Here is a 27631-nt window from a genome sequence, read left to right on the forward strand (position 1 = left end):
GAGACTTATTTCTAGGTAAGGGTGTATAGGATCGCAGTTGTAAACACAGTCAAATGCATTCATTTTAATGGCTCTTGGAAGGTTCTAACATTATTTTGCAATATAACTCATGCCTATAATGAGAGCAGGCAGGGAGGAAACTATAATTCTTGAACTCACTCACTTGGACATTTCCTGATGTTCCAATTTTGCCAATCTTTCAAGAATTGACTTGCAGTGGCTGGAACTGAACAGGTGCTAAATGGTCCTTGGACTATGACTTCTAAATATTTTAATGACTGTCTTTTAATTGCTTATTTAGTTAGTTATTTTCATATGAAGTTGTCCAATTCCAGCACAATCGTTTGCAAGTTTACTGGAAGTAAATGCCCTGTTCTCCTGGTCAGCTCCCTGATAGCAGCAGTAGGATGAACATCTAGCAAACAGGCCGGAGGTTAGTCTGAACAGCTGTGACTGCACATACATGGACATTCCTTTGAAATCAGTAGGGCTTGTTGAATATGCAAACCAATAGCCAGATGCAATGGATTCAGAAGCATTCAATGTATATTGTACTGGGTGATGGGCTGCTGAATGTTAATGAGCTGTCTCATAGCCAGCATTCATTGCCTGCCCAAGACATTTGGTTGCCTGAGGTGGAGCAGCAACTCAGTCAAGCATGAGACTCTTAATCTCAAGTTCATGGGTTTGAGTCCCACATTGGGCCAAAAGATTCCTGCATTGCAGGGAGTTGGACTAGATGACCCAAGTGGTCCCTTCCAATTCTACAATTCTATGATTATCTTTCCCTCCTCCAACCCCCAGCCTAGTATCTAAGACTGGTCACTTTATTTGGCCCCTGAAGAAGACAATCCCACAAGCACCTCTTCTCCTGCCCGGCAGTAAAATGTAATAAAATATATAATAAAAATAACAATTTGCTTCCTGTTCAGGACAGCCATTTCCCTGTATGATAAGGCCATTTCTGTCATTACATCTCTATGCAATCGATTCACAAATATGCCCACCTGCAAAGTGTTTTAATTTTATATTATAGAAGATCCAACACAACACTTACCCTGTTAACAGGTAGCTTCACAATATGTGATCTGTTACTTGAAATAACCCTGAAAATAACAATAGATTATATATATAAAAGATATCCCACTGTTGTAGTACTAAAGTATCACTAGCAACAACTAAAATCATATATAAAGAAATGTTTGTTTTTGGAAAAGCTTGCCTAAACAGCATAACACTAATAGATGAGGGTATTGTCAAGTGAGGGGCAGAGTGTTCCTCTGCGCTGACACAAAGAGGGCCATTTCTCTTCTTTCCATTAGCTGAGCCTTCACATTATTCAGGGCATAGTGAAGGGCCTCTATCTCAACGCTTAGGGCACAGGGAGGCAGGTATGGGAAGAGGTGGCCCTTAAGGTCCCTGTATATGAAACAAGACAGGTAACTATCAGGTTGGTTTTCCTATAAAAGTACTGGCAGGTACCTTCATTCCATTTTATTAAAGCCCACACAGATGATGGAAAGCCCCCAAAGTCTGGTTCCCTCACCCCAAGATAGCTTGGCCATTTGTATCAGTCTGCCAAGCAGAAATGGGGATTTTACCACGCATTCGTTAAATCAGCGTCTTAATGTATCAAATGCATTTAATTTCATGGGCTCCTTGTGTATGTAACAAGTGAGAATTTACAGGTGTGAAATGATTTTGGATAGTCGACCCATTTTTCTGGGGCTCGTTTTCAATTGACATTCACAAATGAATGACAGGATTCATCCCCATGGGGTTGCTTTTAACTTTCCCAACAACTGCACTCCTTTCGAGTAATGGGAAGCCTGCGCCTACTTGCCATATGCCCATTCTATGGCCCAGATCCATCTTTAAAAAGCAACCTTAAAATTCAATGAATGAAGTGGAGCTGCTGAATGTGCAGGATAAATAAGTATGCATGGACTTCCCATTTCACCAAATAGTCAGGCAAACTGCACTGCAACAAGGGCTGTATTGAACATGGTAAGATCTTCTCTCACAGGAGGTGATGGATTGTGCCCTGCATTAATGACAAATGGGATTGCTAAGAACGAATCATGTCATCAAACACCTAGCATGCCATCTAAGTGAGATCTTTACCACTGCAGAAGAGGATGAGCAAGTGGGTCTTGTTTGTCCATCTGCTTCTTTATTTCTAAATAAGGTGCCTAGGAAATAATAACAGTGTTACAGATAGCCAAGGGAACATTCTGAAAGCTAGACAACAGAAGCTTGGGTGGATTCTGGTAACTCTCCCCACCGGAAAAGGTGCAGGAACTTTCACCAATAGCCGCATCTTATGCACAAAAAATGGAATCGCCCAACAAAATCTTGCCATTATCCTTACCTCCTAATGGGAATCTGTTCGGGGTTCCAGTTAGCCAGCCCTAGTTCCCCAGTTTCCTTTTCCAACGTTCACTCAATAGTCTGCTGCAGCTGAGCATGCTCAGTTCTCATTGGGCTGGGTATTTTTCAGAGGGGGCTGCATGCACCTTAAGGGATTTTTTTGTTTTGTACTTCTGCAAGTCTTGACATTTCTCTGATTAAAGCATTGTTAGCCTCTGTTCCCCCCATGGACTTGCTTTGGCTGCATTTCTGTTGGCACTCAACACCTGAGCTTGCTAGCAGAGGAAGCAATTCAGTGCCAAGTGTAGACAGAGCTATCTTTTTTGGTGTGGAAACCATTCTTCTTGTACTCTAAGACATGTTGACTTGCAGCTCACCAAGACTCATCATCGAAACCAGAATTCATGTGCACTTAATAGTGGCTTCACTTTCAAAGCATTACAGATGCTTGTAAGACTCAGACATCAAACCAGACTCCCTAGAGATCCATTCACAATGATATCCTCATATGACAAACTATCTTTACCTCCGTTTTGTAAAGGTCAGCTCACTTGTTTATGCTTCATACTGACTCATAATCCTTCACAAAAATACATGAGTGGAACCTTGCAAAACAGCGGTAGAGATAGCATGCTCAGGAAAGAATGCACAATTGTTTAAAGAGAACCACGGGAAGAATCAAATACTAGAATTATTACAGGAGAATTCTAACTGAAATGTTGTCTATGCAACTAGATTATGTCTACACTTACTCTTTTTGGATGTAATCATAAACCACAATACCAGCAGCACTTAGCCTCAAATTCAAGTGCTGCTCCTCACTCCCTTCCAGTGTGACTGTGTGGAGATCAGATGCCTTTACATCCTGTTTAGGTTGGCCAGTGTTTGTCTTACATATAAATTAGTGAGAACTCTGGTTAGTTTTGTTTGCTCGGAGAAGTCAGGATCCAACCCTGGTTTATGATCCCAGCTTTGTAACAAATAAGAGTTCCCACAAGTTCAGAGATAACAAGAGTCTTTCTGAGCTTCCCCTGCACTTGACTTTGGATGTTCACAAGAAGTCCTGATTAGTTTAAAACTGGAAGAGGATACCTTCAGTCTTCCCTTCACAGCTATGTGGATGGAGGAGACGGGAGGAGAGAGCACGTGACCTTGAGAATTCACTGCTGCTCGTGCAAATAATGATAAATCATGCATCACACCTGAACCGAACTGTCCAGAGCAATCTTGTGTACCCTCCTAACGTACAATTCTTATGGACTCATGGATTAATGAAGTGTATGGCAAGGCATTCACTTTGTCAGGTTTACAGCACAACTTGAAAGAATATAACAGAAACTAGCTTCTATGGAGTATTGAGAAGATTCACACTACAACCCCCAGCCCACTCCCCTTTTACTTAAGCAAGCACACTTTTAGTTGTAAAGCCATTATCACAGCAGATTATCACAAAATCAATAGAGTTGGATCCAGAGAGGAGCCATGCTCAGAGCACATCCATTGGCATCAATGAGAATTAAGCTAGCTATGAACCAGTCCAATGTCTCCCCTCACCTCTGGCCCTTTAGAAGTCTTTGGCTTGGCTGTCATATTGCATTCAAATAAACACATAAAAAATTAGTGAGCAGCCACTGATCACTGCTCCATTCCATTGATGGTGGGAACAATCTACTGCTCCTAAGCAGCCTCCGCTGAAAATAAATACTTTTGTGTAACTCTTGCTCATTTCCATTTGAGCTTTATGCGCCTGCCTTCTGGTTCATTGATTTTATGTTGTAGCTTGCTGGACTTTCAAAGTCTATTACTTTGATAGGCTTTTCTTGTATGGCTCTAGTAAAACAACTGCGCAAACAATGTTGCAAACTCATAAACAGATGTACCTTACCAACAGTTAAGGAACAAAATGAGTTTTATGCTTACCTGCGTCATTTCTCTTATTGAAGTAATACTATCCAGTGCTTTCATGACTCGGTCATAATTCTTCTTCTACAGTGAAACAAATGAATAGATTAAACACAATAGATTATGAATGGATTAAATGCAAAGCATTAAAAAAAAAGCTAACAGTGTACTCACAAAGAGCAGGAATCTTTGTACAATAGTACGTAGATACCATGCATTACAGATAATGTTCTATAATAAACATCTGCCTATTTGCAAATGAGGTTTGGATGGGTCGATCTTTGCTTGAGAAGACTTCTTTATTTTGGGAGGCTTTTAAATTGTCAGAATTGAAAACTTAAGTTGAAAACTGTGTGATAACTGATTTGCCTGATTGAATTAGCTGCTCCTTCTATTCTATTTTTAGTTTGTGGTTTTTATAGCACTGATGATGTTATAATTTTCTGTTGTGATTTTCACTGCTTGTAAACTGCCTTGTTGAGTAGCTGTGCATCAGACTGGTAGAATATCTGTTTAAATAAATCTTTTGTTTTGTCTTCTTTGGTGTCCTCTGCCCTGGGCCAATGTTGGGGTCCAGAGATTACACACACATGAGGGCGGTGGTTGGTTGGCGGAGGAATCCTGAGTGATTGGCTGGGAAGTGAATATCTCCCAGGGTGAGAAGCCAGGAGAAGAAAGGAGGGTCTACCACTTTCTGCAGGTAGCAAGGTTTAAGAGCTATTTTTGAGAGAGGACTCTGTGCGTTCTTTTTCTTTCTCTGTTTTTATTTAGCTTAGTTTCTTATTGTATTATGTAAAAGCTTTAATAAAATATTATGGAGGGAAAAGAGATGGCAGAAACTGTCATTATCTGAATGACCACAGGTTCCCCAGCCCTCTCTAACTGCTCTACAGCACTGTTTTAAGCACTGTGATCCGTTCGAAAGCACGTCAAAGTGCAAGTAGATAAATAGGTACCGCTCCGGAGGGAAGGTAAATGGCGTTTCGATGTGCTGCTCTGGTTCGCCAGAAGAGGCTAAGTCATGCTGGCCACATGACCCGGAAGCTGTACGCCGGCTCCCTTGGCCAATAAAGTGAGATGAGCGCTGCAACTCCAGAGTCGGTCACGACTGGACCCAATGGTCAGGGGTTCCTTTACCTTTACCTTATACCTTTTCTTAATATTGCATCATGCCTCTGAAGAAGGATTCACATTCAAAACACATTAGACTCAAAAACCATAAAATGTAGAATGTACTTACCCTGGGATTAAAGGCCAGCATCTGAGAGTCATTAGGATCAACTACAGAAGGATATGGCTCAAAAATGACAACTTTCCTGGGTGATTCCAATGCAGAGCGGCACATGGAGACCAACAAGTCTACAACCTGGAGATAAAAATGGAAACATGCACAGTCTCTCTTTCTCTCTTTTTGCGAGAAATAATATCTTTGGCACTTTTCCCCATGGCTGATTCATCCTTTTTCAGCCTGAGGGATACATTCTCTACTGGGCAACTTCAGGAGGCCATACTCCAGTGGTGAGCATGACCAGAGGGGAACGGGAGCAGAGCAAAGAATGTAAATATATACAATAGACTAGCTTTGCACACAGTCTCACACACCCCTCTCTTTCTTCCAATGAAGTAAGCAAGCAGCATTATCAGAGTTCAAGGATACATTCCAGACAGGCAAAAACACTTTAGGATAGTAGGGCTGCGGCATGGGAAATACCGTATTTTTTGCTCTATAGGACGCACTGGAGGATAAGATGCACCTAGTTTGGGGGGAGGGGAGGAAACAAGAAGAAAAAATTCTGAACCCCAGAAGCCAGAACAGCAAGAGGGATCTGGCTTCTGGGATAGCCTCTTGCTGTTCTGGCTTCAGGGACACCCTTTGAAGCCTCCGCAGGGCAGCGGGGTGCCTTCACCCCGCTGCCCTGCGGAGGCTTTGCACAGTCATCCCCAAGCTAGAATAGCGAGAAGGAGCGCTGCGCAGCGCTTCGTCTCCCTGTTCTGGCTTTGGGCTTAGCCGCGCAGCCTGCATTTGCTCCATAAGACGCGCACACATTTTCCCTTACTTTTTAGAAGGGAAAAAGTGTGTCCTATAGAGTAAAAAATACGGTAGATAATGTGACTGAGGGGAGGCTATGTCATGATGCACAGCCACCACTGAAGATGGCTAGGAAGTAATACTGCAGCTATCAACTCAGTAGGCCAGTGACATAAGGGGCCAATTGGGTTTCACCCGATTATATAAAGCTGCTAGTTCTGAGCTGGCTCCTCACCACGTTCCTCAGGTAGAAACCCCATTCAGGGATTCAGATCGCTCACTCAACCAATAAGCATAGGGCAGCAAGTTCATACTTCCTGATACACTCATTCACTTAGTGACTGGATGGTGCCATCACAGAGGTCTCATTCAACAGGATCAGAAAAACAGTTGGTGGCACAGTTCCTGATCACATGAACAAAGCCCTCTGCATTTATACAGTTGTCTGTGCTGGGCATTCACTTGCTTACTTCCAAAATATCACTCTCAGCTAGTGATAAAGTCCTGAGCTGAGAATCTTATCTTTCATAACACATGGAAAGAATGATTCCTCAAAATGTAGCTGTAAACTTACTTGGATAAATTAGTTAGCAAAAATAATGGCACTCTAAAAGGAGACCATTTCTGAAGAAAGAAAGGAGGACTTTAAAATAAATAAATGATTTGACCATGTGATATTAAGATTGATTTCAACTAATTGTAAGATAGAAAAATCACCGGCCAAATATCCTGAAATTCTAAGTTGCACATATATTATTATTCTGACATGGCACGGAAAGAAATGAATGATTTTGTTCAGAGTCCCTCCCTCTTTCTATCTTAGATTTAAAATAGTTCACTCACTGAACCCATTTAAAAAAGAAGATGGATTTTGATTAACACTTCCCTCTGGTTCCACCCACAACCCCAGACAGACTCTGACTCATGCCAGTTCTAAAACCTTTATGTTCAGATCTCTGGAGGGAAATAAAAAAATAATGATCCTTCCAATAAGTGAAATAAAAAAGGAAAAACACCAGGAAGAGGAGGCAGATCAAAGCTGCATTCCCCATCCTCCTTTGCACACTTGGAATGATTGCCACTGTCTAGTTGCCAGTGAACCAGCACACCAGTGCTGCCCAGCAGGAAGACTAAATGCATGAATTGCCAATAAATATGGATTCAATAAATGAATTGCCAATAAATATGGAGGGACGCAGGTGGCACTGTGGGTTAAACCACAGAGCCTAGGACTTGCCGATCAGAAGGTCGGGGGTTCAAATCCCCTCAATGAGCTCCCGTTGCTCGGTCCCTGCTCCTGCCAACCTAGCAGTTCGAAAGCACGTCAAAGTGCAAGTAGATAAATAGGAACCGCTCCGGCGGGAAGGTAAACGGCGTTTCCGTGCACTGCTCTGGTTCGCCAGAAGCGGCTTTATCATGCTGGCCACATGACCCGGAAGCTGTACGCCGGCTCCCTCGGCCAATAAAGCAAGATGAGCGTTGCAACCCCAGAGTCGGTCACGACTGGACCTAATGGTCAGGGGTCCCTTTACCTTTACCTTATGGATTCAAATACCAGCTTAGTCAAAGAACCACTGGGTACCTATTGTCCTTTGGCCCTCCAGATGGTGATGAATTCCAGTTCCCATCATCCCTGACCACTGGCCATGCTTACTGGGGCTGATGTGAGTTGCAGTTCAGCAACATCTGGAGGACCAGATATTTCCCATACCTGCTTCAGGCAAATGTAGACAGATGGTACTTTAAGGTGACTTGACCCACTGAAATTCTAAAACTAGTTTACAAGCTGTTGGGAATCACAAGTGGGGAGAGCACTGTTGTACTCAGCTCCTGCTTGTAGTCTTCTTGTGAGCATTTGGTTCACCACCACGAGAACAATGCCAGACTGGATGGATCTTTGGTCCAATGTGGGGGTCTTCTTACGTTGTTATCTAACGTGGTGACCACTATTGTGACAGACCCAATGGCCCAGTTGACTGCTCACCTCTTTTTTAGCCATTTAACAGAGAATCAAAGTCTCCAAAGAGAGCCAGAGAAAAGAACATCTTGGTGCACATTTATGAACAAGTGAACAGAGCGAATCTCAGGGAGACATTTTGGAGACTACCAAGTCTCTGTGTTTATCTGGGTGTCTGCTGTGGAAACTAGCAGCTCAGCTGTCCTTGCTAGCCTGCTGGAATTCCAGACTGAGATAGTAACCAAGTAACCAAGGTCTTAGCACAGGAAGAGAGAGAGAATGGTTTAAGATTTGAGATTGGGGAAGCAAGACTCATCTGTGCCAGGGCTCTGTTTATCTGCTTGTGTACCTGCTTTAGTATTAAGATGCTGGGAGAAGGGAAATAATCAATGAATGAATGAAATTTTTGTTCCATTCTTACTTTTGACCTTTTGTGCTGTCCTGTTTTGTTTTGTTGTGTTTTTAAAATTATTTATGCTTTTCAGGGTTATTGTTGTTGTTGTTTAGTCGTTTAGTCGTGTCCCACTCTTTGTGACCCCATGGACCAGAGCACGCCAGGCACTTCTGTCTTCCACAAGGGTTATACATTTCACTAATTTTACAATCATTTTAACATTTCAAAACTTGACTTCCTTCCCCCTCTTTCTGTGGTTCCTTAAATTTATTTTTTAATATATTCTGAATATCCAAAGTTCTATCCTGTTTTATTAACATACAATATTTTTAAAAATATATAATAAAAGGCTAAAATAAGGAAAACTACCCCTGCTATTAATTGTCTTGGCAATGCGCCTTCTTTATAGAGTCAGAAGCGATGGCTTTGATTAGACTTGGGAATTTGGAAAAGAGTAATACTGTAGGCTTCCCATCTTCTAGGAAAGGGCTATCACTCAGGCAGGAATTCTTGGTCTTTGATACTACACCACCATAAAATCACAGAACTGCAGAGTAGGAAGGGACCACAAGGCTCATCTAGTCCATCTAGTCCTGTAATGCAGGAAACTTTTGCCCAACATGGGGCTTGAACCCACAACCCTGATATTAAGAGTCTCATGCTCTACTGACTGAGCTATCCAGCAACCAATAGTCTGGGCTTCTTTCACTCTAACACAGAGTCTGTGGGCACAGGTTGGGCTGTATGTGTGGAGCCCCCAGTTCCCAAAAGGCTGACAACCCCTGCTGTACCCAGAGTGCTCCAAGGGGAGCCTATAGGCAATAGTTCCCATTCCACAAAAATTTGTGCAAAATTAGACATGTCACTGTGAAGACTTTGGAATCGAAATTCCTTCATCTCTCTACTCAGCCATGAAGTTAATTGGGTAACTTCTCTGTCTAACCTCTCTCTTAGTGCTGTTGTGAAGATAAATTGGGGTGGGCGTTGGGGGTTAGGAGAACCAGCTTGGAAGATACTCTTCATTCCCTGGAGGGTTTTGGATAAAGTGATATTTTCCTAGAAGGGTTGAGAAAAAGAAAAGTCTCAGCCGTTTTCTCTGAAAAACGTCATCTGTGATATTTTGGCTCAGCTCTAAATAACACTGCGTTTAGTGTGAGATTTCTTATACTCCAAGTGCAGGCAGAGTTTCAAAAGAATAAAATGAAAGCTTGAACTTTTAACTCAAGTTTTCATTTGCTGTAGGGTGAAATTCGAGCACTTCTGAAAATACCAGATGCTCAGTAAAATCATAGCACCATTAGTCCTCAGTGCTTTGGATGCAACAGGGGGGGAATAAAATGTAGCAAAATGACATGGGAAGATGGGAAGATGCTTAATAATAATTGAGCTGGCAATGCAAACATCATTCATGATCGTGTATTTGTTTCACTTTACCTGAGCCCCTGTTGCGATTTCATCTGCTGCTTCATTCATCACACCGAGAGTTTGGAAAGCAAATACACACAGCTCCCGTTCACACACGGTAGGCTAAGATCGGGGTGGAAAAAGAGAGAGAGAATCTGCATGAGTTGCATTCATGAAAATTTAGGGAAATGCCCAGCCTTATGAAGGCTTGTATACTGCAAGGGCTTCATGGAGTACATACAGTTATATGTCCTTGTTGCGTTAAAAGGCAGGCTATGAAACAACAACAACAACAACAGTTTGTCTCTGTAGTCTTTGAAAAAAAGAATTATCATTATCACCACAATCATCGTGTTCATTTGTATGGCACTTTCCTACAGAATTCTGCCCCAAGAAGCTCACAACATGTCAGGTGAACCATTAGGTGTAACAATTCAAGAAATATATACGACAAACAATTGACAATTATAAAGAACAGTAATATCAAATACAGAAATACAACCCCATCAATCCATACAGGTTTGTATGAAGCAATGCAAATAACTCAAACTAATTTAACAGCTCAAAACTAAACAGGAGAGAGACTAAAGCCTAACACAAAAATAAAATGTAGTTCTACAAAACATCCATAGGCCCCCGACGCTGCTATTTCCAATAATTCAGATCCAAGGTAAAAACTCTGCCTCTCTCACCTGGAATACTGCAGACACTGCCAGACTGACTCTCACCTAGAGGGGCCTTATGACCACTATTATCATGGGCTCTCACTCCACACAGAGGCGAACAACTTTCCTTCCACATTCTCCCACCAATGAGCACAGAACCATAGAATAAACGTCATTGCAGCAGTGACCTGGGCCTCTGATCCTTGGGAAATGGTAGCTCCTAGCTGATGCCCATAGTAAGGAAACAGTGTTTAATGAATGCCAGAGACTGCAGTAGGTTAACTGTAACTGACACTTTTTTGTCCAAAAGCATCTATGCACCAACCCTAAGAAAATCACTAAGAGCAGAGTCACATCATAGCTACAATTCCCAGCATGCTTGAAAAACTACAGTTCTCAGGATGCTTTGCGAGAAGGCATGTGCTTTAAATGTGTGTTGAATGTGCTTATGTGTGGGGTGGATCTGCCCTAACAAAGAACTTGTGCTTCAGTGCTCCATTCTAGTTTCACTTTCCGTGCCATTCCATAAAAAGTAATGCCTGTGCATTCGGAATCCCATTTCACCACAGGCTGCATTTTCTGAGCCTTCCTGGCAATATAGATAATTATTTCTGCTGGTTTCCTTCATTGGCAGAACCTTGATTAAAGTAGAGGCACTTCCAAGTTTCCTGTTCAACTTCTCAGCTACTTGTAAAACTCTTTATGCTCTGGAGACGGAAAACACTCCATGGCTTATCCTGCCAATGCATTTATGCCTTTGGCTGCCGTCAGGATAACTGACAAATCCATCTAACTCTGATCTGGGGGTCACTCTCGGCAGAAATGAAAACCAAACAAGAATGTGTGCCAAGTGTTGGAAGAAATAAATATAAAACTATAGAAGGGATTTGCTCTAAGAAAAATAAATTTTAAAAACTGCATCCCTGGCTGCACAGATGTCCGCACCAACAGATTCCCCTTGCATTTTGAGAGCATCTAAGCCATTTTGTTTGCAGGAACTTTCCCCCTCCTCTCTGTCTCTCTTTACCTCAATGACTGCACGATGACTACAACACTGAAATATTTTCACAGAGATTGCTTTAGAAAAGCCATCATCTTTCAAGTCCTATACGGCATCAGTCATTTGATTTATCTCATCTGCCGTGCTACATTGAATTAGGCAGCAGATGAAGCTGAACACCATCCAATTCACTGTAGCATGGCACTCTAGTAACAGAAGAAGAAGTGTGTTTATTACCTCCAGCAGTGCTCCGTGCGCACACTTTATTTAGGAGCCTCGGGCATACAATCAGTTACTCTGCATTTGGCCCATGTGCTTCAGTGGGTCCAGTTCTGAAATTATCACCTTGGGCAGGGCTGGGCCAAGATATTTTGGCACCTGAGGCAAGCTGCAATGTCATGCTCCATGCGAAGGAATGATGGGAGCGATAGCCCACCGACAAAACGGTGCTTCCACCAGGGAAGAAAGGGTGAGTGAAGATCTACATTGGGAACGGGGGGGGGGGGGGAGACAAGCAGTGCCTCTTGATCCCCAAGATACCGCTGTAGAGGCGGCATGGAGGTGGTACAGAAAATATTGGTTTAATGTGTAGAAATCTTTCCTATTCAGTTTAAGAAGTTTCTGGAAACTTCTCTGTGTGATACAAGCTGGTGCAAGCTGGAAGTTTCTAGCTGACAAGTAAGTTTCCATTCTGCCTGGAAACAAACTGAAGGTTCCTGATGTTTGGGTTATTCCTTCAGAAAAGCTAAGTTAAGCTTGTTCAAACTGGTCTTGTTATCTTTCTCTCTCAAGGTCATGCTCTGGACTATAAGAACAGGGCAGAAGGAGCCCTTACTGTCTCTCTTTCCTTGTTGGTTCTCTCTACTTAGTTCCTGTGTGGGAACTAAGTATGTTTAAGTGCTAAGTGTCAGCGGCGTAGCTAGCCACTCGAGTGCCGGGTGCTGCGTGGCCAGTGGCCAGTGGCCAGTGGCCAGGAGTGGGGCGAGCCACCCATGGGTGCTGGGCGCACTGCGTGGAACCTCTCTGCCTCCTCCCCTTCAGCTGTAGGGTGGCAGAGGGAGAGGCGGAGGGCAGACACAAGTCCATGCTGCCATTTTAGGCAGCGCAGAGCCTGCAGGCACCCAAGCCACCACATCACTCCCAAGAGAGACGCATGGCTCGGGCACACTGCAGGCCCCATGGTATGTGCCAGGCCCCACAGTGTGGCGCCCAGTACCAGCCATGTTTTGTTACGTTTGTTGACTGAACTAAAAAATTCTGTGAGCCCAAATTACTATTATTAGTATTCATAAAAACTCATAGTTTTGTCATTTTGTCACCCCCCTCAGTGATGACACCCAGGTCGACCCACAGCCCCTGCACCCCCTTCCTCCGTCACTGCTCTAGATCATTATGGAGCAAAACTATGACAGGGGATGCTAAGGAGGCAGCAGACCTGGCTTCCAATGAGTGCCATTGCAGCAGCAGTAGCAGCAGCAGGCAATGTGCTCCTTGATGGACAGATCTGCCGACCCTGTGAATCCTGCTGCCTGAGGTGGTCTCCCTGCCTTGTCTCATGGGTGGGCCTGCCCCGGCCTTGAGGGATTGTCCCCTAAACATGGATGGCTAACAACCCTGGGAGACAGAATGGTGGTAGGACTAGCCCAACATTTAAGGGAAAGGCCATAGCTAAGGGAGATGCAGCTAAGGAAAGCTACACCTGCTAAAAATCTCTTTTACACAACTCACAAAGTGGACATGTGTCTGGCTTTAAAGAGGATGATCCTCGTTTGGGGAGAAGCCCTTTATTGAAGGGCTGTCCATCCACAGTTAACAGTAGGCTGAGCAGGGGCGCAGGCTGGGAAGGAGACTGAGCAGGCAGACAGGTTACCTGGTTGTAGCGTAAGATTGCATCTCTTTATATTCTAGCAATTAATTCCAGATTTGCATCTATAAATATGCAAATATTCTGTTTTTTGGTAATTCGTTTTTGGGTGGTGTGTAAGTGGCCATACTGGATTCAAGATGCAGGAGCCCAAATTTGCATCTGCTTTGAACACAAGATACCAGAGTTGATCCCAGGCATTTCCAGTTAAAAGGTCAGGTAGCAGCTGGTGACAGCTAACATACTGCATTAGACCCTAGACATTCAATGTAAATAGACCTGGGCTAGATGGGCTGATTTAGTACACAGCAGTTTCATATATAGGCAGGTTAAAGAGTGGCATTTGGCAGGTTGGAAATGGCCCACTGGTGTTGCACTGATGGAGGCAGTGGATAATTTATTATTTTAAACACACTCTGGGATCCATTTGGGTTCTCTGTCCCTGGTCTCAACGTCAATATGTAGGAGCTAAAAGAGGCAAACCATGCAAATGCAGGGAGATTGCAAGGGGGAGTTATTCTTTGCAATCACCCTGAATTCCCCCAATGCCAGCAGTAAGATCGGCCAGGGCCTTCTTGATAATGGCCTCATTGTTATGGAATGCTTTTCCTGCAACATTTCTGCTAGGCCACTGAAGGTCAGCTTTTAAAATGGGGCCCTCAAAACTTATTTATTTCAGGCTGCTTTTGTCTGAAAATATTCCTGTAAATCTTGTTTTACGTGACCCTGAGCTGTTTATTTATTGATATTCTTATAGTATTGCTTGGATGTACACTCCAGGTATTTCTAGACTAAAGTAAAGGGACCCCTGACCATTAGGTCCAGTCGTGACCGACTCTGGGGTTGCGGCGCTCATCTCGCTTTATTGGCCAAGGGAGCCGGCATACAGCTTCCAGGTCATGTGGCCAGCATGACTAAGCTGCTTCTGGCGAACCAGAGCAGTGCATGGAAACGCCGTTTACCTTCTTGCCGGAGCGGTACCTATTTATCTACTTGCACTTTGACGTGCTTTTGAACTGTTAGGTTGGCAGGAGCAGGGACCAAGCAACGGGAGCTCACCCCGTAGCAGGGATTCAAACCGCTGACCTTCTGATTGGCAAGCCCTATGCTCTGTGGCTTAGACCACAGTGCCACCCACTAGACTACAACTCCCATAAGCCCCAGCCAGCATGCCTAGTAGTCAGGGATGAAGGGATTGCTGCCCAAAACACCAGGTTGGGGGTGGCTGGTTTAGATCTATGAGGCTAAAGTGCTCTCTCCCAAGTAATATGTACCAATTTGATATGTATTTTTAATGTTAGGTATAAATCATTTTTTGTGTATACCATTTTATGAACACATGGGCAGCTCACAAGTACAATCAGCTCCATTTCAGGAATGCAATGGATGATCTGAACCCAAACAGGTCAATGTGAAACTTTTCTGTTCCCGCAAACACAGTAAATGAGGCCAGCTACTTTGTTTTTTCTATACTACATTGCACTGCGAATGCTTCTAGGTGGTTTTCTCACAGTCTCAGTCATTCATCACGAACATGCAATGCAATCCAAAATACAACGCCAGATAAAAGCTACATTGTGTTGGGCAATTAATCTAAACACCCACGTGCCACATGACAGTAACAAAACCAGCAGCAATAATCAGGCAGCGAGGGGAAAAGTCTAACTATTACTTCCCAAAAGCTCAAAAGGATAACTTTGTTTTAACTTGGTGCCTAAAAGATAGAGGAGCAGACACAAAACAACTGTCTTTCAATAGTGTCCCATGACTGGGGTGCCACTGCAAAGAAGGTCTTCTCCCTGATACTTATCCACTTTAGCTCAGTGATGACCTCAGTAATTGGGAAGGCTTGTTTGGGAAGGAGGAAATATTCCAGGTATGCTTGGTCTCAGGCATTTGGGGGCTGGGGGTGATAGAAGTTGGAGTTCAACAATATCTGGGAGGCCACAAGTCAAAACCGGTACTTTGAATTGTGGCCAGAAACACAGTGGGTTTGAAAGAGAGGCACATTCAGTACAATGGAGCCCAGTAAACAACTCAATCATCAGTTTCTTTTGTTAATTACCCCACTGGCCACATAATACTGTAAGGTGGGATGGAGAGAGGAAAGTACTTAGATTGTGCAAGAAAGTATTGAATATACATAATCCAGGCATGTCCAAAGTCCATTTCGGGGGCCTAATCCAGCCCGCTGGTTGGTTTAATCTGGCCCCTGTGGCAGTTTATATCCTGGGTAAAATCCTTTAAAAAAGCTCAATCTTAAAGAAAGCTCAACTTCAATCCTAAAAAAAGGTCAACAACTCTGGTTGGCCTTCACACACGTTCACTTCATCAAATCTGGCCCTCTTTGAAAAAAGTTTGGACACCCCTGAGTCATAATCGAACTGTTCAAGTGTCCATTCTTTCTGGGACCTGAGGAAATCGCCTTCTCAATTTTTTCATTAGAGCTGTCCCATTCTTCAGACTTCAGCTCCCTCTCCAACATCTCTAGAACATCAGCCTCTTGGTAGGCCACAGCTAGTCTTATCCCTAGTGTCCATCAATGTTAATACATGTACATTCAAAGTAGCCAACATGGCAGCCTCCTGCTGTTGGTGGTCTACAAGTCTCAGCCATCACAGTCCATGGGCAGGCATGATGGGAGCACCCCAACATCTGGGGAGCACCACATTGGTTCCCCTGATCCACATGAACACTAAAGAAGCCTCATAAATAAGCCCACAGAAATTACTAGTCTGCCATTTTTTAAAAACTAGCATGGTAACAGGCTAATGGGGCAGGAGTTTCCTACCAAGTGGATTGGCAGAAAAGGGCAGAACTAAGACAGAATTCCTGTCCTCCACTGGTCTCATGGAAACCATACAGAGTGACCACTCGCTTATACGGAATTCCATTGTGATGGGTAGCTGAGTTAGTCTGGATGAATGGTTAAATACCTGGTCACAATATGCAAATTATGGCTCTTACATTGCACACACTGAAGTTTCTGAGTTCTGTTTTGAATTGCTGGTTTTTCTAATTTACCTTGAATCAAAATAGCACACACTGGCTTTGCTTTTTCAATCCGTGCAGGGCAGGCGATTGCACAGCAAACAAATGCAGCATACAGGAGGCTAAGCCTTCAACAATCTGTATTTCTGAAAGGGGGTGAGTTTCATAACAAGGCAATGATCCTTGTTATGAACAGGTGCTCCAAGCGTGTCTCTGTTTTCGCATGTGAAACATTGGCAGTGATGTGACATTCGTTCAATGATATGCTGGACAGCAGGAGGGCAAGATATCCTGGCCACAAAGGCATGCTGTTTGTGCTAATTTATAGCCTTCTGATTCTCTTTCCATTAAACACAGACACACAAAGTTCCAATCCTATCGGAGGAAGTGATCCAATTTATCCTGTTAATTTCTCAAAGCTTTTATGAAGCTCAGACGAGGAATGATTACAAGGACACTAATAAGGCTAGGACATAACTGGCACTCCAAAGTATACTATTGATCTAAAAATAGTGTAGCGAAAGGAACGGTAATCTCATAGCGACTGTCATTAAGAAAGAAAAAGGAAGCATTAACAGTTTCCTGAGTTCTGCTTAAGAAAGTTTTTGCAGTGGGTATCAGCCTTGAAGGCAATCCCCTTTCTGTTCCTTAGCTATGAGGACATTTTCTTCATGAGACTAATAGAGGAAACTATATTCAAGTTACCGCCCAAAGTTAAGAAGAGTAGGATTGTCCCCCTCAGCTTAGTTTGCCCTCTGTGCTATAGAACTAAGAGGTTTCTTCAAATTTCATTGCATTTATTTTTTCTTTTTTTGTGTAGAAATGTTTTATATATATGGCACTACTCATTTTCTTAATGATGAAAGTTCAGCTTCATTGTCTTTGGGTGAGGGGGAAGTAGTTTGTTGTATTTATTTATTACATTTATATCCCACTCTTCCTGCAATAAGCTGGGAGGTGGCATACCCTTTCTCCATGTTGCAGCAACCCTGAGAGGTAGACAAGGTTGAGGGGCAGGGAGGGACTGGCCCAAGGTCATGGCTGAGAGGCAATCTGAACCCTGGTCTCCCAGGTCCTAGTCCAACCCTGTCTCAACATGACACCACAGTTTCGAAAAAGTGCTTGAGAATCTAGTTTCTACACACACTCAAAACACCATTCTCTATCCCCCATCCAAGCAAGCAAGTTATTATCAGGGTTCAAGGACACATTCCAGCCAGGCCAAAATATTTGGAGTGCAAAGCAGGGCAGCCACTGAGGGTTGTGGTCTGGGGAGGTTTCTGGGGGTCATACAGGGAGCCCCAGAGAGCTGCATTTGGCCCTCGACCCTGAAGTTTTCCACCACTGCACTACAGCATGAAAATTACATTTGAATCTTCCAGATCCTGATAGTGCATCCCCATCATTATGCCAGAAGCGCCATAAAACAGCCCAAGTGCATAAGAGCTGGAGGCTACAAATTCAGATAAAATGTTTTGACATTGGATTTGCCTTTCCCTTTTGCCTTCAAAGCATCGGAGGGGGGAGGAGGGGGGAAACTCTCCCAGCAGAAGAGAAAATTGCTGCCTAGATGCAACTTTGCAAAAGTGAGATTCTTTCTCTGAAATGCGAGGAATAAAAGCTGGGCAGAAGAGAAGCCTTGTCTCTCAGCCCTCAGTGCTCTTCTCTGCCCCGCACCCTCGCCTTCCCGTGCTTTGCGGTGCCATCCTGCATCTCATCCCAAGACAGGCTGTGCAAAGTTTGCACAAGCCAGCCAGAAGTGAAGAATGATAAAAGTTGGAAGGGGCCGTGAGGGTCATCTAGCCCAGTCCCCTACAATGCAAGAATCTCAACAAAAGCATCCATGGCAGGTGTCCATCCAACCTCCACTTAAAATCCTCAAATGTAAGAGAGTCCACCACCTTCTGAGGGAGACTGAGGAAGAAGACATAGACTGAAATGACTACACTTTCTAGACACTGGATTTCAAATACGCTGAATAGTGTGTTTTCCCACAATAGAAACAGAAACAATTTGGGAAAATTGGCGGGGGGGGGGAGAGCAGAGGTCCAGTGAGGAAGGAAAAATTCCCACTAGAGCAGGGGTCAGCAAACTTTTCCAGCAGGGGACCGGTCCACTGTCCCTCAGACCTTGTGGGGGGCCGGACTATATTTTGGAAAAAAAATATATATGAACGAATTCCTATGCCCCACAAATAACCCAGAGGTGCATTATTTTAAACAAAAACACACATTCTACTCATGTAAAAACACCAGGCAGGCCCCACAAATAACCCCGAGATGAATTATAAATAAAAGGACACATTCTTCTCATGTAAAAACACGCTGATTCCCGGACCGTCCGCGGGCCAGACTGAGAAGGCGATTGGGCCAGATCCGGCCCCCGGGTCTTATGTTTCCCTACCCATGCACTAGAGGTTGAGCATTTCAATAATTAGACTGAATTGCAAAGGATGGCATTTTGCTGGCAGCAATTTTTAAGTAGTTGGGACCTCAAGTCAAGTTCATATGCCTGATCTGGATCAGGGAATCAGACCTGTTTCCTGGCAAAAAAACAAACCAACCCCCATCTCCCTCCACTTGGTGCTATTTGCCCTGGAAATAAATAAATAAATAAATAAATAAATAAATAAATAAATAAATAACTTCTAAGGGCAAATGTGAGGCAGGGGGGAGGATTGATAGGAAACAAGTGTGGAGTCCTGATCCAGATTTAAAACATATTCTGGATTGGGGCTTCAGGGGTATTATTCCTTCATAATAAAAGTAGCCACTTTTAAAAGCGTGTCTACTGTAACTTGTAGCACGGTGCTTTTATCACAGATAAAAGCAAGTTTAAAACTCCACTGTGACCTTCCTTCAACTTTTCTTGCATTAGTGGCCACAGAGCAATTGGGATTGCAGGAGAGTTGTGCTGATCCAGACCCATTCATTTTTTATTTAAGGGCAATTCAGACAGGAGCTTCTGTGGCAGCGGTAAAGCAGTAGAACATCTAGCTTGTGCCAGCAATGTAAAACAGTGATCACCAGCTGCTAAATGGTCTATCATTCACAATGGGCAACAATGAAATGTCGTTGCAGAAAGGTCAGCATTTTGCAATTAAGCTGATGTGTAGTTCTGCCAGCTATAACCTGTTGAGATTCTCAAGGGCTTGTTAAGAATAGAAAGATAGATAGATGGTAGATAGAGATAGATGGTAGATAGAGATAGATGATAGATAGATGATAGAGCATATGAAGGACTTCAAACCAGTGATCTTAATAAGACACAAAACAGCCCTGTAATGTAGGTTAGTATTCATCTGTCCATATCACAGATTCCAAAGGGAACATTGGAAGTTACCTTATACCAAGTCAGACCACAGGTCCATCTTTTTACCTCAGTATTGTCACTCTACACAGACTGGCAGTGGGTTTCCTGGGTTTCTGACAGGGATTTCTCACTGTCTTACCTGGAGATGTCAGGGATTGAACTTGTAACATCTGTGTCACGGTCCTAAAGCCAAAGGCAGAAGCTAAAAGAGAGTGACTTGCTGAGGAGGCAATTCCTATGCAAGTTTATAGTTCAAATACACGGCTGTCAAACTACATTGGCTCTCCTCTACAATGCATATCTTGACACATTTCGTTCATTACTAATATTATTCAATTAAAGGGTCAGATGATTCCATTTTTTAAAAAGATCAACTCAAAAGGAGTTGCTGATTATTCTGAAGATTTATTTAAAAAAATAAAACCAATTATTTTAAATAAAACTATTTTAAAATACTTTGAAAATGACAACCACACTCTTCTCTGTGAGAGGGGGATGTCAATTATGAGAGTGCATCATTTAATAATATAGTATGCTTATTCTTTAGAACTCCCCCCCCCATTTTACACATTTCCCCTATAAATGTTTCCCTACAAGTAAGCCTAAATGAGTTCAAGGCAGCTTACTTGTGGGTAACTAGCACCATATTTCAAGAAACTGGATTGTGATCAGAGGAAGGTGATCGAGATGGTACAGGGTCCTGGAAGCCAATTCCTATGCACAATGGTCAAAGGAGCAGGGGATGTTTAGCTTGGAAAAGCAAAGATTAAGAGGAGACGTGATAGAGATCTTCTTTTGAACTAAGTTCCTATGAGCTTCATTGCCAACCTTCCTGCTTCTTTGACATTAATGGGAAGGGGGGGGGATAGTCTGAGATTTCAACACAAGGTGGCACCCTAGAGGAGAGTTTGCAAGTTGATGGAGAAAACATTGAGACATATTCCTGTGGGTCCCCATTCCCCCCCTGCTTACTGAAAGGTTTCATCAGTTTATCTGGTATACCATTCATGCTAATGCCTGAGACATAGGTTGTTGCTGGTGCTGTTTTGAACTATTCCAAATATGCCTTTTTTGCTAGGTAAATTATTCAGAAATCATGCAGAAGAACATTAGCAAACAGAACATACATAATTTAAGGAGACTGAGAGGGCAGTTTCACTGTGTCACGACACTAACCGTCACGATGACCTCCTTTTCTTAAATAGCATCTTTAGTTATCAGCATTTTTCTTTCGAGTATCTCAAGGAGCAGGTGATAACATACAGAAGGGCCTTCGCTCAGTGGAACAGCATCTGCCTTGCATGCAAAAGATCCCAGGTTCAATCCCTGGCATGGGGCTACTGAGAATATTCCAAACCCCAGAGAACTGTTGCTAGTCAGTGTAGGCAACATTGAGCTATACTCCAATACTTTGGCCACCTCATGAGAAGAGAAGACTCCCTGGAAAAGACCCTGATGTTGGGAAAGATGGAGGTCACAAGGAGAAGGGGACGACAGAGGACGAGATGGTTGGACAGTGCTCTCAAAGCTACTAACATGAGTTTGACCAAACTCCGGGAGGCAGTGGAAGACAGGAGTGCCTGGCGTGCTCTGGTCCATGGGGTCACGAAGAGTCAGACATGACTAAATGGCTAAACAACAGCAATAATACTCCTATGGGTTCTGCCAGTACAGCTTATTCTGGGCTAAAGGGTCCAAGGATCTGAACCATATGTGAAAGCTTCACATGGTTACAATGTTAAGAGAACTGTTCCCTAGAACCACGCCTCAGGCAACAGGATCTACATATGGAGATACAACAGATCCAGCCTCCAAGGAATGCATCACTCACTGCAGCCACCACTGCCACAGTGGCAGCAAAAGCTGTGGCCTGCTGCATGGAAGCTGGATCCGGCATCTCCCCATGCCTCCTCTTTTCTCTTGGGGAATAGGAGGCACTGCTAGTCTACTCCCCCCCCCCTTGTTCTCGGTGTAGAACTTTATCTCTCCCTTATTCCTAATTTAGATCTTCCCTCCCCTTGTTCCCTGGCGGTGGGGCGGTGGGTGGGGGAAGAGGGGAGACGCACACCATTTTGGGGTTCACCTCAGGTGCCAACATGCCTTGGACCAGACCTGCCTATAACAGGAATAGGCAAACTCGGCCCTCCAGTTGTTTTGGGACTATGACTCCCATCATCCTTCGCTAACAGGACCAGTGGTCAGGTATGATGGGAGTTGTAGTCCCAAAACAACTGGAGGGCCGAGTTTGCCTATACCTGGCCTAGAATATTTAGGTTGCATTCCATGCATGCTACTTGTTTGTTATTTATATATTACTATTATTATTAATTAAATTTGTATTCTGCCCTTCATCCAAAGATCACAGGGCGGTTCACAACATAAAAATGGAAAACGAAAACACAAAATGCGTAATAAAACAAAACCAAAACAAAGCCATTGTAACCCACAAACACATTTTAAAAGCCACGGGATGTTAATATGTGGATGATTCAGACTTTTATCTAGTGTCATCAGTATGCACATCGTTTCACAGTGTAGCAGAAGCAAAACAAGGTGTCTGCCCTCAGGATCTTACAATCCAAAGCTGCAATCTAACAGAGAGTGCCGCGTGCTTAACTCTACTGAAAACCCAAGAGATATGGGGGAAATATGCTATCTGCTTTTGAACAGAAAATCAAGTTGGTACAATAAGATATTGCATGTCCTGCCTCCAAGGATAAATTTAGGGCAGTGTGCATTCTGCAAGCATCAGATCATAGATTTCATTTCCTGAATGCCCGCATCTAATGTCTTGAAAACGGAGAATAACTCTCAAAAGTCAAAGTGGAAGGTGGGGGAGGAATCCCTAATTTAAACAAATTGAAGAATTTAGCTTGCTGCAGGTTGTGAGCTACCTTGTTGCAGCATACACAAAGATGGGCTAATGTAAACAGGATAATGCTGGAGAATCAGATCCCATCCTGGCTGCACCCCTTCCTGCCTCTAATCTTGCCCCAAGAGAGTAAGCTCTCCCTGAGCCGATACTCTTTATCAGCTATGAAGTTAACACTTGATGGGAGGATGGAGGGCTAACTATGGCTGCATACACACTATATATTTAAGAACTTTTAAAGCATAACGCCCTCAAAGAATCCTGGGATCATTTACTTATAATTAACAGTAAAAAGTACTAAAACACGTTGACATCTGTGTGGCTGGATGGGCTTCCCTAGTTGGGCCCTCTATGAAAAGAATAGTCCAAGGTTTGGGGCATTCCCAAGTCCAGAGGAAAACCTATCAACTTCTATTGCCACAATTAGCATTTTGTCTCTTTTAAAGGTCAAATCAGATGCCGAAAAAAATAACAATAAATAAATGGCTTGGCCAAGCTCAAATCTGCCACAAGTCTGCGTTGTTGTTGTTGTTGTTGTTACTTAAAGAAAAGCAAGGAGCCAATTTCCTCCCCAATAGCATTTGTTTGCTAGCTCGCTTGCATGCTTGCTTAGGTCCAGCTGTGGATTGTCACCTCGTCAATTCTTAATCTCCTTCATTGTTATTCTGGGATTCCTTTGAAGCTGTTTATCTAAAGGGAGAAGGCAGCTGAGGCCAGCGCTCTCTCTGCTATGTGCTAAGCAGCTGAATGAGAAATCCTGACTCCCTGAGGTTCCCCCTCAAAGAGCCATGCCTAACGGGCAGAAAATGAAATGAAAATATCCCGGCAGCTCTGCTTGAATAGAGATGGAGGGTGTTTGTGGTGGTGTGGGGTGCAGTGCTGAGTGGGTGGGGGCACAGTAAGAAATCCACCCTGGATATAATGCTCAGTATCAGTCGGCTCTTTTTCAGTGGAAAGTTCTGCCTCCCTTCGACTTGCTGCCCATGCAAGTTCTTTAGCAAACAGCCTGAAGTTACTCTGGCTGTCCTGAGTGCAAAGGGGGATGGAAACCCAGGTCAATGTTGTCAGCAACCCACCCCCAGCAGATTTTGGTGGTCAAGGACCAAGGAGAGGTTGCCAGTCATCTAGCTGTGAAGACCAGCAGAGTCCATGCGGGGTTAGTATATAGAAGAAGAAGAGGAGTTTGGATTTGATATCCTGCTTTATCATCTGAAGGAGTCTCAAAGCAGCTAACATTCTCCTTTCCCTTCCTCCCCCACAACAAACACTCTGTGAGGTGAGTGGGGCTGAGAGATTTCAGAGAAGTGTGACTAGCCCAAGGTCACCCAGCAGCTGCATGTGGAGGAGCGGAGACGCGAACCTGGTTCACCAGATTACAAGTCCATCGCTCTTAACCACTATACCACTCTGGCTCTCTAGGGTAGCTAGCTGAAGGGTGGGGAACCTTTTTCAGTCTGAGGGCCACATTCCATTATGGAAAACCTTCTGGGGGCCAAATGCAAGAGTAGGCAGAGCTTAAGGTTACATTCCAGTCACGCAACAGTCACAAAACAAATACACATAAGAAGAGCCTGTTGGATCAGGCCAACGGCCCATGTAGTACAGCATCCTGTTCTCACAGTGGCCAACCAGGTGCCTGTGGAAGCCTGAAAAGAACAAACACACATCCTGCCTTCCAGAGGATGCTTTTTAGCCAGACACAAGCTGGAAAGGAAAGGGGTGTCCCAAGAGCCAAAACAGACTGTGTACAGTAATGTTCCTTTCCACCACTGCTGATTTGCAGTCAAATGGCTCAGATGGCTCAGTTCTTGTGCCACATGGCACTGGGGCAGAGGCCTTCTCCCAATGCCCAAACCTGGATGTAGCCACCATTTTCTCTGGGCAGTGATGGTCAGTATATGCAAGTCCACTTGGCTGCTTATGTCTGCCTCCTTTCCACTCAAATATCTTTCTCTCTCCCCCCTCACTTCTGTCTTTGAGTTAACTTTGCCTAACAATCTCATCTGTTTCTGTTTTTCTGTGTCTGGCTGGGTAGGAAAAGAGAGGGTGCCTTTTTGCTGGCTGCACCCAGATTAGGGAACACTTTGCCTTGTGAAACACCATAGGCTCCGCTTCCTCACTGTTTTTCACTGCTTGTTGAAAACCTTAAAAAAAATCCAAGCTGTTTTTTTTTTATGAATTAGGCATATGTTTAAACTGCTGACCCTGCCCTTTGGTGAGCTTTTTGTGTGATTTTACGCTTTTGTTTATTTATTACATTTCTATCCCCTCCTTTCTTGTAAGAAGCTCACGGTGGCCTCCATGGCTCTTCCCCTCCACGTTTCATCCTCATAGCAACAACCCTGTGAGGTAGGTTAGTCTGAAGGACACTCACTGGCCCAGTTAGCTTCATGGATGGGTGAGGATTTGAGCCTAGTCTGACTCTTAACCACAACAGCACCATGGCCTATATGCTGTAAGCCCCCTGAGTGATGTATTTACACCAGAAGATGGGTGTACATATAAATGCTCTAATAGAAATAAAATAGTATATGTTAGTTCCAAAGGCAAATGGGTAACATTTGACCTTCTAGCTGTTTTGCTTTAAGAGCATCTATCTGCACAATGACAGAGGACAACACCGGAGGGTATCAGCAAACCAATTTTTTATGACAGGAGCATTTTATAGATGGACTACAACTGCCCTAGGCCACAATCCTGGCTCCCAGTCACATTTCAGAAAGAACCAGCCGAGTGCCAAGACCAAAGGCCCCTGAAGAGTTCTGGCTGCACTGCTGGACGAAGGACATCACACAGGCCCATTCACACATTTCTTTCATTTCATTTCTGAAATCTGAAGTGAAAGAAGTGAAATCTGAAGTGAAAGAAGTGAATGGTTTATTTGCTTACATACATGCACATCCAACTGACACACGATCACACATGAGCGCATTGCACCAAACTTAGAAGCGACTTTAAAATTGGCAAAGGTGTCCCTAAGAGAGACCAGAAATGGCACAAAAGGCACAAAAACAGTGCCTAGCAATCCCGTGAGACTTTGCAAGTGCAATCCCAGAAGCCCTTGCACTGACTGTTGAGGCCTGTGGAGAGCTTGAGTTTGAGCAAGGAGGTTTGGAGGGATTGGTTGTGTTGAGTCTGATGGAGTTTGGAAAGTGCTGCTGGTTTTTTAAAGGATTTTTCAAGGGTTTACAGAAGTTTAGAGGCTTTTCCAGTTGGCACAGGGAGCCAACACACAATTTGCTATACACTGCCTTGGTATTCTATGGGGGGGGGGTCCATTTTAAGTAAATAAATATAAATAAATGAACTGCATGAGCATACAGTTGAGTAAGTAGATACACAAATTGTACACTCACTGAATGCAAGGTACAAATGCCCCTATGTGCTTTACCAGCTGTTTCTCCAAAGTACTAAGGAATGTGCAGACACACACAAAAACACACCACATGGTTACATTCAGCTTCCCCCAACCTGGTGACCTTCAGATGTTTTGGGCTACAGAAAACAGTGATGGCTGGTGGCAGTTGTGGTCCACAACATCTGGAAGGTAGCAAGTTGGGGAGGCTGTTTTAGTTCAAAGAGCTAAAACATACCCTCAGCATGGGCCCATTTTGAAACACATGTGGCTCGTCGCAGACTACGCAGTATTCGTTGAGCACTGGAATCCGCTGTTCCGCAAACTCAATCGTCTGAGGACAACGAAAAAGAGAACAATACAATCTGCTTAAAATAATTAACAAGCAGCTCCACGTCCTCCAGCTTTCCGAAACAGAGGAGGCATTCTGTCCTACCTGTACGAGGAAGCCATGGTCTCTTATTGGAATGGATTTTGCACCGTAATTTGGCTGTTTTAAAAGAGAGAAAAGTAGCAGCAGCATTAGAGCAAGTCTGGTTTACTGAAGCATCAGTTTCAGAAACAGGAGATGCATTGGTCTTTATTAAATAAAGCATGATATTGTTGACATTTGCACCTGGAACGCACTCAAGGGAAATCCATGTCTTATTCCAATTGGTTTTCACTTGAGCATGTTTAACAGCAGCAGCAGCAACAAAAATTGGGGCCAAACAAAGAAAAGAGGGGCCAAACCATTCACACAATTAGCAAACTGCATGAACATCTTTTCAAAAGTAAACAGCGGGTGAGGTCAGGACTGGGAGGGAAGGCAAAGGTTTAAAGTAGGGATGGGGAACACTTTTCATTCCAAGGGCCACATTCTCTCCTGGAGAACCCTTTGGGGGCCATATGCCAGTGATGGGTGGAGTCAGTGGCAAAAGTGGGTGGTGCAACAAATGTGAATTGTACTTTCATGGAATAGACTAGTATCTGTACACACACCCATCTGTATCTTCCATTGAGACAAACAAGAATCATTACTGGAACTCCAAGACATATTCTAGCTGGGCAAAAATATTCAAGGAGGGGACAAAGCAGGGTAGGTGGCCTGGAGGACAGCCCACCTTAACCACATGCCTGAGTCATAGCCTGAATTGAAAGCAATTCAAATAAGCCATTCATGCAATTTGCCAGCTGTGTGCATAGCACTGCATCTTGTTTGGCCCTCCTTTCTGAAAGTTGTGCACCTGTACCTAAATGTCATTCTATGTCCTACCAAAGGAAACTGGAGACCATTCTTTAAAGAAAAAAGGCAAACATCTGTCCTTTTAACACCGCACGTCAATGCATCCATAACCAGATCCTGAGTGAGGCCAATGCTGATCGGAGCTGGGCTTCCCATGCCACTTTTCATACTGACTACAGAGATCAGAAAGGGTGTTGTACGAACATCTGCTGCTGAACTGCACATGTTGTGAAAGCAAAAGGTTCATCAACTTTGGCTAAGAGGGCAGGACTGGGTAAAAGTTTTGCCTGA

General features: G+C 43.8%; 1 protein-coding gene across 6 annotated transcripts in view; it reads right to left on the minus strand.

Moving 5' to 3' along the window:
• Positions 1 to 27631, minus strand: part of PARP8 (poly(ADP-ribose) polymerase family member 8) — a 163775-nt gene that overhangs the window by 12055 nt on the left and 124089 nt on the right. For all 6 annotated transcript variants that reach the window (XM_081881415.1, XM_081881418.1, XM_081881417.1 and 3 more), the window contains 7 exons: positions 26552 to 26605; positions 26354 to 26449; positions 10087 to 10179; positions 5513 to 5638; positions 4291 to 4356; positions 2125 to 2192; positions 1058 to 1106 (listed from right to left, as the gene is read on the minus strand). In XM_081881415.1, the coding sequence (XP_081737541.1) occupies positions 1058 to 1106; positions 2125 to 2192; positions 4291 to 4356; positions 5513 to 5638; positions 10087 to 10179; positions 26354 to 26449; positions 26552 to 26605 (552 nt within the window). The remainder of the gene's footprint in view (positions 1 to 1057; positions 1107 to 2124; positions 2193 to 4290; positions 4357 to 5512; positions 5639 to 10086; positions 10180 to 26353; positions 26450 to 26551; positions 26606 to 27631) is intronic.

This window comes from Podarcis erhardii (genome assembly GCF_964252035.2).
Source record: "Podarcis erhardii genome assembly, chromosome: 11".
Lineage (NCBI taxonomy): Eukaryota > Metazoa > Chordata > Lepidosauria > Squamata > Lacertidae > Podarcis > Podarcis erhardii.